This window comes from Balaenoptera physalus (genome assembly GCF_965194825.1).
Source record: "Balaenoptera physalus genome assembly, chromosome: 5".
Classification (NCBI taxonomy): domain Eukaryota; kingdom Metazoa; phylum Chordata; class Mammalia; order Artiodactyla; family Balaenopteridae; genus Balaenoptera; species Balaenoptera physalus.
In genome coordinates, this window is record NC_138884.1 from 48,872,252 (window position 1) to 48,884,846 (window position 12,595).

Sequence of the window (12,595 nt, forward strand, 5' to 3'; positions counted from 1 at the left end):
AATAAGCACAATATCCTCAAATGTGGAACTCTGCTGATCATACTTAAAATGAACTGGGAATTTTGTTAGTATCTTTAGAAAGAAGAAAAGTCACTAAAGCACCCTAAATAAACTTAAAAAGTGTTTTCTACATTCTCCTGTTCTGGGAAGTCAGTTTTCAAACCAAATAAGCGAGTAACTATAAAAACGGATGTAAGTGGCTAACACTCTCAAAGACTGAAATGGCAAGTTATCTAGCTAATGACAGTGGGCGCTGTGCTTCCAGAAAGGGGGGCAGGACACCAGAGTATTCCTGACGTGAATATGGCAGGGGCAGGAGATAACAGATAGATGTATAATTTATTACTGCTTACTTTCCACAATATGATGGGTAGAGAATAGGCTCAGGGAAAAGGAGCCCAAACCATGCGATGTAGTCCTTTTCCACAGGTCCATTCAAGTCTGAGGGCCGTGTCTCCCAGAAGCCACTTGCCTCTCCCTGCGGCTGGGCACACAGTCAGCCCCAGGAGTCCAGCACAACTGGGAAGCTCAGGATGCAGAAAGCCTGGTTTTTAAAGATGGATCGCACTAGAACTGGAACCAGACCCTAGCAGCCAACACCTCTGCAAGCAGAGACTTTAAGCAGGCATTTCTGAAAGATATATTCACAACTAGAAAAGATCTACACAAAGTTTTATTAGACCTCAGTTTTGTTTTGTTTTTCCTCCCCTGAAGAGCTGGCTTAAAAACTTTCTTTTTTCTTTTCTTTTTTTTTGAGGGGGGGGATGAGAAGGGGTGGTGGTAGATAGTAGGTATTTATTTGAAACGAAAAAAAAAAGTATCTGGACTATTGCATTTAATCATGTATTGTAATTGTGTTACTCTACCTTTTTGCATCAGAGACAGATATACAATGAACATTCAGTTATCACAGATTGCACACTAGATAGTAATTCTTCAGGCCTTTTACATAACCACCAAAGAACAGATATTGGATTCTGCAATATAGTACAAAAGTCCACAATCAATCCAGTCTTAGCCAGTATCTTCAATTTACTTCTGTTGCTGTACAAATAATTGGCCATTACTAGGGCTTACAAGTTAATAACAGGACAAAAAATATACATTGCACTGACACAAAAAGTCAGCTGTGTTAATAGTCATGCAACAAGTAACCAAACTTGCTGAAATTAAAAATACTTTCTAAAAACAGTTTTAATGGCATAAATATTTTATACACAGTTCATTTACCAAAACAAAATGTATTTAAATGATACAAAGGAAAAATAAGTTTCTACCAACTTTATACATAAGAAAGTGCAAAATAACTTATCTAGAGTGTTTTGCTATTATTCAGACGGATGGCTGCTAGGGGCAGCTATTCTTCTCTTCAAAAGCATGACATTACAGTTGCACACTACACACGAATGTTAGAAGACATGGATGGATGGATGGATGGATGGATGGATGGATGGATGGATGGATGGATGGGTGGGTGGGTGGACAAACTACTACGAAGAGCAGGCAGAAGCCCTGTGAGGTACTCTCAGAGAAAGAATACGGACCACACAAAGGTGGATGTACATGCTGAGAATATATGTTGGTAAACAGATTTACATGGAACACAGAAGGACATCCAGAGGAACGATTAGTTTATGTAAGTGAGTGTACTTGTATGTGTGAGTGATTTGTGATTTCTACATTAAAAGCAAAAAGAAAAGAAACCCACTGAACGAAACAGTTGCCCACAGCACCAGCTGCCAGAGGAAATACTATCATGAGGGTTTTGGTTTCCACCTTCTAGTTATGGAAGTTGTGTCGGAAAGTTTCAAAGTGTTCATCCCATATAACTTCATATTACATAGAGGAATAACCTTTAAGTAACTACATACAGACATTCATATATTCAAGTCTTTAAAGAACATCTCTGCCATTGGGTTTGGGGTAAACATGGTTTGTGGACACAAGGAGGACGCCTCTTTTAAAAAAGTGTAGAATAACACTGCTACAACTTCATCTCTAGGGCCGGACAGGGGCAAAGCCCATGATTATGTGAGAGCACAAGTCCTGCAACTGTTGAACATCCAGCATTATTTATTAGAATTGAAGTAAGAAGGTGCGGGGGGAAGAGGAAGGTGGGGAGGAGTGAGACACAGAAAGGAAAACAGAACACAACTTTTCTTCAAGTTAAAGTATTAATGCCAATAATCCTTTTATTAACAAGTATATTTGAACTTTTAGAAATGGAAGTGTTTTAATCAATTTTGATATGTAATCATAAATAGACTGTAGGCTCAAACCTAGGTAAATAAAGGTTTAAATTTAGTAAGCATAAGGCACTAAAGCAGCCTTTATATTTTCTCTTGGAGACCTAGTTATCAGGAAGAACAAATTTGTTCTTAAGCTGGTTTCAGCCCATTAGGTACAAGATTACTATTGTACCAATGCCTATTTTTGAATGCATGTGCATATATGTGCATTTTAGTGCATAAGTGTGCCTGTCACCAGGGCCTAAAGATGAAAAATCGGGAAAGCCAAAGCCGCTGTCCTTCATATGATAACTCCATGAGGTGTGAAGGCCTCTCCTTCCTTTCTTGGGCCATAAATGCTTCTACATTTTTCAAATCACAGGGCTTTTAGAATTGTTCATAATATTATCACTAAATATCTGAAAATGTTAAAATCTAGATTAATTGTTTCATTTGTTTTATATATATATTTATATATGTACATAACACACATTTAAAAAAATCCCACCACCAAAGCCTTTTTTCTGTAAACTAAACTTATCTCTTAGCCCCCACCAGCTTTAGTCTCCCTGGATTTGTGTGTTCTGTATCCAACTAGTAGAACAAATTAAATAACTAAATATTAAAATACTGTAATTATATTCATAGCAAAAACAAAAAAATAGACATTGATACAGTATAAATCTCACGGTTTTCAGGTAGATGGCATTAAATGGTAAAGGTTAAGTATAAGCAGTTCTGACATGATCCAGTTTTACAACAAGGTTTATATGTTAATTCTGTACACTTTTTTCTTTTTTTAACCCTTTTTTGAAAATAAGCTATAGTAGAACATTAGTGTCACCAAAGACACATACTTCTTATGTTCTATGCAGGAGAAGCTAACGTGGGTTACATGCAAATATGTTTCCATTAGCTGAGGCAGGGATGTTTCCTGCACTGCGTCGATTGCCCGACCACCGCTATGCAGTGCTAAGAGGGGATGCTGTGACCAAAGGGCAGTCCAAAGAGAAGCTTACAAGGGGCCTTATGACATTAGAACAACACTGAGGTGGTGCGTAGCCATGTGTGAGATGTAGCAACGTATGACATGCCCAAAGATTTCCAGGGTATCTCATGACCAGACTCTTATTCTCCCACACTGTTTCCTAAAGAAGGTCCACATGACACTGTTTTGGTTACTAGCTTAGGTTAAGTGGAGATACTGCGGGCAACTTGAAAGAAATGACATCAGGCACATGGGCTGGGTTTGAAAGGGGGGGGGAAAGACCACAGATAACGTCTTTGAGGATTAAAAAATAAAACATATTTATAATTAATTGGTGAGCGATGTCAGACAAACCGTAAGTATTTCATTGAGTTAGTGGTTTAGTTTGAAGTCTCATGTTACAGGCAGTTAAGTCCTTATTTAGAAAAAAGGCCTTTGTACCTATTTACAATATACACAGTTACTTGCAAAGAAGTCAGATTTACAACTATTTTCTAAAAGCCTTTTTTTTTTTTTTTTTGTAGTCGTTGGTTTTTCCAAATAAGGATGAGGAACTCTACAAAAATGAGACGCAAGAAAAGGACAGTTAATACGTGAGGATTTTCTCTTGGAGACAGCTATTGTTAAGGGAGAATCGGATATTGAAATGTTGCTCCTAGGAACCACCTTGTATTCTTCTTGTGCTGTTCACCTGAATAGTGTCTGCCCCATGACTGTACTCTACACCCGTTTATTCAATGTTCCCTTTGAATCCCACACTTCAAACACGCGGTATGAAGAGATGTGTAAACGGAGACTGTTTTGATGCCTTCCGAGCTGCGAGTTGTGACAGGGGAATAGGGAAGGGGGTCTACAGACCGTGGTCTCCAATCGGCTTGTTGAATCTTCAACAATTTCGAGGCCCATCTTCTGAACCCCTCTCATGCTGTAAATTGTAATAACAGTTCTGACAAACACGTACCGGGGATGAGATTTTCAAGCGTTTGATTTCTGACTGAAATCGGCTGCACCTAAAGGAAAGGCAAAATGAGGTAGTTATGGGTCTTCTCCATGTTTGATCACTGGGCTCAGAAACACGAATTTAAAATCTGAATGGACAGCTTGTGGCATAACGCCCAAGACCGTACAGGGCCAGAAGAATGCCCAAAGCCATACTGGTTTGGGTCATGTGGTTTGACCAAGGACCAAAATGAGTGCTGTATTACTTGTGTCATTCTATGAAAAAAAGTAACATTAAACCAAGGCAAGCCATTTATTTGACTGCAGAGAATTGAAAAAAAAAAAGATTTTCCTACAGGATGAAGCCAAGGAAGTGAACATCTATGAGGCTACTCTTCCTGTGCAAGATGGAAATGCATTCTTCCTCGTGCCCTATAAACGTGGGCGGTATGCCAATGTCTTTACTTGGAGCCTGACTTTTTTCTCTTGGCAAGAGAGGACTTACCACCCATTTTAAAAGACACTTTGGTCACTATCAAGTTCCTTTGGGCTTTTAAACACTTTGGTTCACTCCTCAGTCATTTCTTAAACAGGTAGTTTGGCTTTTCTGTCTGGTCCAAATTTTCTCATTTTCTGTTTATCTTGACAGAATTCCCTGAAGTGGACTATACTTAGCGATGTCAGAGTCCTTCATAGAAAGCATTCCTATTCCCGGCCTAAGGCAGGGTATGACCTCGGGTGTGGCACTTCATCACTTTGACCTTGGCTCTTCACAGGACTGAAACAGAGTTTTATTTCTTCCATTAGACCAGTATAAGTACCCAGAGAATACGTGAAGTGCCACCAGCCGAGGGGGTTTAAAGAACTGGACTTTGAGGAGACCCTCAGGAATGAAGGCTGGCAAGCTCCCTCAGCAACAGAAGGGCACAAAGATCACGGTAGGGCCGCGCCCTCCTGGACAGCATTCCTTCTGTGCCTGCTCTGTCATAATCACTTGTTTGGTTTGTTTTTCAAATAAAGCCTCCCTCCCACATTTGAGAGCAATAGATAATTTAAAGAATTACCTACATTTAAACAGTACTTTAAAAATTAAACTCTACAAAGAACAGATGTGTGCCAGCATATAAATGGAGGTGCTGACTATCAGAAATTATTAGATTGGGGATTTCCCTGGTGGCACAGTGGTTAAGACTCTGTGCTCCCAAAGCAGGGGGCCCCAGTTCAATCCCTGGTCAGGGAACTAGATCCCATATGCATGCCACAACTAAGGAGCCGGTGAGCTGCAACTAAGGAGCCCATGTGCTGCAACTAAGGAGCCTGCCTGCCACAATTAAGACCCGGCGCAATCAAATAACTAACTAACTAAATAAACATTAAAAAAAAAAAGAAATTATCAGATCACTAGGCTTTACAGAGTGGGTGTCTCAAAGCACAGAACCACAAGACAGAATCCTCTGCCAGCCTCATAGAAATTCCTATAAGAAACGGCTGGCAGCAACATTCTGCTGCTTCATCTTGAATAAGACTTCCCAGGAGAAAAGGAAGACATTAGTCTGAAAAAAATTAATAATTATAATAACACTTCTTACTGAACACCTATATTACCAGACTTTGCACCTGGTGCTTTACAAAACTCATACACGATTTCACTTAATTCTCTCAACACCTCTGTTGAGCAGGTGTAATTATTCACATTTTACAGATGAAGAAACTGAAGCTTAGAGGGGTTAGTAGCGTGCCTGAGATGGCACAATGGACAGCAGCCCAGGGAGCATTTGTCAATGTAAACCCAAGGCCACCCCCTTTCCAATAAGCCAATGCCCCTCAATAAGTAACTCAGAAGCAATGATACAATTTGCGTTTTCTGTGAAAGCATCCCTCTAGTAAGGCAATATAAGCATTAGAGGGTACTGCCCATGGGATCTTTTCTGTTGTCTGCCATGGAAAGGACTGTACATGCATATGTGGGACCCCAGGGTATAAAAGACATGGCATCCAAATCAATGGTGATGGGACAGCTGAGTCTTCATACTGGGGAAATATAAGTGATCCCCACCCCATGTCATACTCTCAAATAAATTCCAAATGGATTTGGACCTAAAGACCTCAACATGAAAAACAAAACTTTGAGGACTTCCCTGGTGGCACAGTGGTTAAGAATCCACCTGCCGATGCAGGGGACACGGGTTTGAGCCCTGGTCCGGGAAGATCCCACACGCTGCAGGGCAACTAAGCCAGTGCGCCACAACTACTGAGCCTGCGCTCTAGAGCCCGCGAGCCACAACTACTGAAGCCCGTGTGCCAAGAGCAGGTGCTCCGCGACAAAAGAAGCCACCGCAATTTGAAGCCGGCGAACTGCAACAAAGAGTAGCCCCCGCTCGCCACAACTACAGAAAGCCCGTGTACAGCAACGAAGACCCAATGTAGCCAAGAATAAATTTAAAAAATAATAATAAAAATAAAAAAATAAATACCAGGTGCTTTGCATATATTAGCAAAAAAAAAAAAAAAAGAAAAACAAAACTTTGAAACTTTTAAAAGAAAATAAATAAGGCTATCTTTATGACCACAGGATAGGGAAAGATTTTTTAAGACCAAAAAACAGCAGAAGTCATAAAAAGCAATACATACTACTACATCAAAATTAAAAACTTGTGTGACAGAAAAAACATACATAAAGTTAAAACACAAGCCACAGACTGGCAGAAGATATCTGCAAGGCATATGAAAGACAAAGGATTAGAGCCCAGAATACATAAAACAACTCCTCAAGTAGGGGGAAAAAAATCGAAGAGCAAACGCAAAAGGAAAATGGGCCAAGTTACCCAAGAGGAAACTCAAACTGGCAATAAGCATATGAAAAGATGTTCAACCTCAGAAGCACTGCAAGTTAAAACAACAAAGTACTACTGGCTATCAGATTGGCAAAAGTGGAAAAGTTTGGCAATACCAGGTGTGAATAAGAACTGGGAGAACTTGCATATACTGCTGGCGGTGGAGTAAACTAGCACGACTGTTCTGGAGAGTATTTTGAATATCTAGTTAAGCTCACGAGTATGTCTACCATCTTCAAGTCCATTCTGAGGTTATCTCCTCTAGAGAAATTCTAGCTTGTGTATTAAGAGAGCATTTATACGGGTGTGCATTGCAGCATTGTTTGAAGTACTGATAAAATGAAAGAAAATCCCTTAACAGTCCATCAAAAGGGAAGGAGATAAATACTGATATATTCATACAAAAAAAAAATGACGGCAGTTAAGATGAAATTATTAGAATAACAGTTACTTATGTGAATGAATTTCAAAAACAATGTTGAGTAAAAAGAAAAATAACAAGTAACAGAGGGGTACAGACAGTATGCTATATTTATGTAAAACTGAAAACACAATAAACAGTAATATAGTGTTATCTACGAACACAATGTATGCACTCAAAGTAAAAACACATGAAGAGGGTGTGATGGGTGAGGGTGAAGAGAGGACTTAAAATGAATCTGTACTGTTTTATATGCAAATGTGATCAAATGTTAGCACCTTCCCAGCCTGAGTTACGGGTGGCCATGTGTTTGTGATGATTACCTCTGTATTTTCCAATGTGACAAATACTTCACAATGGCAATAAAAAAGAACAAGGAGGACGTGAAGGCTGGTTTAGACAGACACAGCACACTGGAGCGGGGAGCCCGCGGCAATTCAGGACCTAAGTGCCAGGCATAACGCACATCCTCAGAGCTTAACCCACAGACACTCAGGAAGCTTGTATCTCATCTTACTTCTGGCAGAAGAGCTGACCGCAGTTCCTGCAATGGTGCCGTCTTTCCGTGAGAGAAAACCGCACGGAGCAGCCCGAACAGCTGTCCCCTCCTTCGTCCTTCACCCAGTGGTCAGCGGCAGAGCGGCCCGGCTGGTCACTCACAGACCAGCTGAAAACCCGGCCTCGACTATCGCCCACGAGGATCCTACTGTGGTCCCTGCAGGAGACACGACGCAGAGTCACCGCATGGAAGGCCTCGGCCCCGGCACCGCCATGCGGCCCGAGAGCTTCCGGTGACGCCGGTTCCCAGGGGTGTGTGCGCTGGGGAGGGGGTCGTGCGTGCAAAGGGACAAAAATGGGACTGAGCCGGAATGTACGCTTCCGTTTCAGCTCCCCTGGAATCGAACCGTGCCGTACCTTTGAAGAACACAGAAGGTAAAGTTTTCGTTTTTGTTTTACTTTTTTCTGAAGGCAAAGCTTTTTGGTTTTTGAAATTCGGAAGTGAAATCCACACACCGGCAGGTTTCTTCTTCTGATTCGTCTGTTGGAGCCACACATGATGATGCAGATGAAACCTGTGCTCCCAGAGACGGCCTGAGTGCGTGCGCCCAGGCTGAGCCGACGGCCCCGTGGGGAAGAGTGGCCGGAAGAGCCTGGACACTTACTTGGAGACGCCCAGGGCAGTGATCTCGGCCGGGAGCGCGTTGTCCTTCCGGTCGAAGGCCGTGTGCATCGTCAGCTTACTCCTGAACACCAGCTGCCGTTCCCACCGGTACCCTGGGGTGGAAAAGTGCGACGTGTGACTGACAAAGTGAGGGGAGCCAGCGTTTGGTAGGTGCACCCTAACCCGCTGCCCTCAACACGTCAGGGTGCTGCAACACAGCTCCGGCAGCCTCTCTGTTCTCGGCAGCTGCTGCCTCAGTTAGAGGCACAGCAGTCTGGCTTGACACTGACCATGGACCAGGTCAGGCCTTCACAAAGACACGCACAGAGAAGGGGAAATCCTCAGTACAAGACGACACAATTTCTCCGGTTGAGGACGCTGCCCCAACTCTATCATAGGCAAAGATACCCGTGAATACAATTTTATCTATCTGTAATCAACAGCTTGCCCATTTTCAAAGGCTTTCAAAATCTGTGAATGAATGAAGCTTTGGTTTGAGGTGTTTTTCTTTAAAAAATGCCCAACGTATTGCAAACACCATGGCAGGAGAGAATGCCCAAGGGCCTTTAAGTCTGCCTTACACAAGAAGAAACTTGAGGCCCTCTTTGTTGGGGGGTCTCGGTCACAGGGCTGGGGCAAGGGAGAGCTACAGCCCACTGCCTCCGTCCACCAACCCTCGCGCCACCCACAAGAGGCGAGAAACAGACACCAGACTTCAAGTTACCGGGCTTCAATCTGCTGAAATTCCGTGCTTCAGCAGGATTGGGGTGGGGGTGATTAAGGGGAGCCTGCAGGTGAGGTCTGGTCTGGCCCTCCGAATAGTTCACAAATACGAAGCCATCTTTCTCGTCGAGGCTGAGCTGGTCGGACCAGCGCCGGGAGTCATCGGAGCCAGTGTCGTTACACCAGGTGGCTGTGGCTCGGCAGGAGGCCGCCCGGGGCCTGTGGCTGGTGCTGCTGGGCTGGCTGGGAGTGTCCCCGGGGTCCTGGCTGACGCTCTGCTCCTCTGCTTCCGAGTCGCTGCTGTCCTCGTCCTGCGCTTCTGGCCCTGGGTGTTGCGGTGGGAGAATCAGAGAACACACACACGTTAGAGTGAGATCCAGCTTTGTCCCGCTGGTATTTTTCCTCTACTAGTTAAGACACAAGAGACATACTATCTTAAGCTCAATATTACAGTAAGAGAAAATAAATTGCCAGAATTTCCAGCTAGGTACAGATATCAAAACGGTAGAATTTCGGTAGAGTTCACAGAATGCTTTTGGCCAAAATCCTTAGCTTGGCATTCATTCTTTCACAACCTGGCCCAAACCTGCCTTTGTGGATTCTCGCTACCTGCCTCAGTTCAGCTGGGTGGTGCCAACTCTGCTCTCCATGCAGGCTGTCTGCTCCTCCGTAGAGCTAATTTTGCGCGCTCGGGTTGGCCCTACCTAGACTCACCTTCCCAATCTCTGTGTGTTCCGATGTTACCTATCTTCCAAAGCATAGCTTAAATGCTTCTTTCTCTAAAATCTCACCTGGTTCCTGCAACAGAAAGTAACTCTCTCTCCTGGACTCCTTAACAGCTGTATGGCTCTCACCTATTTAAAATTCTCACCCCACACTATTACTTTCCGTCACTCTTTCTACAACACAGTGGTCAGTTGGAGAGAAGGGGTCCCAAGCACAGTGCCTTCCATATAGCAGTCAATATAAATGACAACACAGATGAACGAACTGTGGATGAAAGCTTTAATTTAGAGCTTTGTTCTTCCTCCTCTTTCCATTGTTACTGTGCATTTCTTCATCTCAACTCCCTTGCAATAAAGTCTACTGCAGGGAAAATTTATGGGAAATAAATATATGTAACAGGAAAAAAGGAGAGCAAGAACGAGTGAGCAAGCACCAGCCCACTACAAATATTTTTTAGCAAGACAAATACTTAACTTGGCTTATGATCATGAAAGTCTTCAAACAGCAGTCTTTGAAGCAGCTTTGATTTCCACAGAACCACTAGCTTATCTTCCCTTTCACCCAGGCCACTGCCCTCAAGTCCCACCACTTCGACACTGTCCCAAGTCAGTCCTTCCTGTGGGCTGCTCTGCCGCTTCTGCCAAACTTTGTCCACAGTATGAAACATAAGGAAGACGAAGACAAACAAATGTCTCTCCTCCCCAAATCCAACCCCTTCTTCTATCTCTCTTATTCATCTTTCGCTGTTATCCACTTACACACTTTGTTAAAAGGAAGGGAAGGGACCCACTTCTCACTGGACCACACAATCCAATGTCCAACACACAATAGTTATTAACCCCCAAATACTAACTGAATTGAAATGAATTTTTAGGTCCCCAAATGCCCAGATGACTTCCTCAGTGGAGCTACATTTGACTATGGAAATTTACATGCATTAAAGTAATACAATCTTTAAAATGTTGTCCACCGGTTCTGGCAAAGAAAGTAAAGACTACTTTCAGCTTACAAGGACAGGGGATTTGTGTCTCTCTGATAATAAGCCTTTTTCCTTAACAACTCCCTCACATCGTCAAACTCACGCTGAATTCCCAGTGTATAAAAAGTAACCATGGAGAGACGATTTAGAGGTTGAACTTAAAAAACCCTGTTCCTTTCTATGAAGTGTCTTGCACCAACTGTTCTAAATTGATGAGGGGTAACTTCTCTGGAGATTCAGTAACCCAAAGCACATCTTAGCCTGATTCTCTGGCACTGTTTCCAAACATTCTGCATAAACACAATCTATCTCTATATTTCACTGGAAAATTTTAAAGTGCTTCACAAATAGCACATAGCAGAATACAGATCACCAAGCTTCTGTTTGATGAATGTTCTTCTTGAGCAGGTCCAGGGCGTGGACCCTGGTCTGCCTCTGTGAATAGTTTACAAACACAATGCTGCCCTGTCACTCACAGGGAGCTGTTCAAGTGAAGGGTGAGACAGATGTGGGACTGAGAAGTGGCCCTCTGACCCATCCAACACTGCGCCCTCTGGATCTGCTTTGTATTTTTCAGAACCGAAAGCCCAAGCCTCTGGTATTCCAGGAAGCTTGTAACTGTTATTTATTATGGGATGTGGGAGCCGACCACAAAGACACGACCACAGGGGTGCTGCCTGGTGAACCAGACAGAACTGTGCATGCCGGCCCAGCTGCCTTACATGCTAGGCAGTGATCCTGCTTCTGACAGCAACGCCCAACGTCAGGCTCTTGCTTATCTCGGTTGATGTAAGTTTACGCATAATGACTTAAAAAAAAAAGAAACATGAAAACTATTGAAAAACTTTTTAGAAAGTATTAAATACCTATTTGTGCTTCTGGACAGTCTTCCTGCATTTCTAGGACTTCAACAGTCTCAGGAGCTGGTGTTTCAGGAACTTGCAAAAACTCCATTCTCCAAAACTGAATTTAAGTTAAGTATGGAAATGAAAAACAGTTGAACTGATTACAGAAACAATTTACCAGTTACTGGATGAAGATTGGCTCGCAGGGTTAAACAGATAACTTAATTCCTATTATTGTGTATAGTTAATATCCCTGTTATCTTGAAAAATGTGGCAGGGGCTGTTTACAAATAAACAGTTCTCCCCAAACCGTGTTCCATGAGATATGAGTGGGTGTTTCATGGTCGACGGAAAAGGACTGGGGTCAAAGAGATTTCAAAAACATAGTTCAACTAAGTACATGTCTTTGGTTCTTACAAACCCCCCCGGAGAACCCTGCATATACTAATATATACTCTAGATCTCCAAGAAGGCATACAGGAAGCAGGATTCCCAGACATATTTGGCTACGGAGCTCTTCACGATGCCCCACAGATGGGGTAACGTGGAATGCTGCTCTGCAGACAGCCGGCTTTAGGGTGTGCCTGCTGTCTGAGGTGCAGGGTGTGGCGTGGGACTGGCCGATGGCCTCATCGTTGCTCAGCATGTGACTGTGATTACGAGGGCAGCGGCCAGCTGCTCTCTGCTTTTATAGAGTGCAATTAATGAAGAAAGACACAAAGAAAAATCTCCTGAGAGAAAAACCCAAAT

The 12,595-nt window shown here is 43.1% G+C and overlaps 1 protein-coding gene across 10 annotated transcripts in view; it reads right to left on the reverse strand.

Moving 5' to 3' along the window:
- Positions 1-829: 829 nt before the first annotated feature.
- The window catches only part of WDFY3 (WD repeat and FYVE domain containing 3), a 270,532-nt gene continuing 258,766 nt past the window's right edge, over positions 830-12,595 (reverse strand). For all 10 annotated transcript variants that reach the window (XM_082463207.1, XM_082463215.1, XM_082463213.1 and 7 more), the window contains 5 exons: positions 11,867-11,963; positions 9,297-9,620; positions 8,574-8,685; positions 7,928-8,125; positions 830-4,226 (listed from right to left, as the gene is read on the reverse strand). In XM_082463207.1, coding sequence (XP_082319333.1) covers positions 4,103-4,226; positions 7,928-8,125; positions 8,574-8,685; positions 9,297-9,620; positions 11,867-11,963 — 855 coding nt within the window. In that variant the 3' untranslated portion in view covers positions 830-4,102. The remainder of the gene's footprint in view (positions 4,227-7,927; positions 8,126-8,573; positions 8,686-9,296; positions 9,621-11,866; positions 11,964-12,595) is intronic.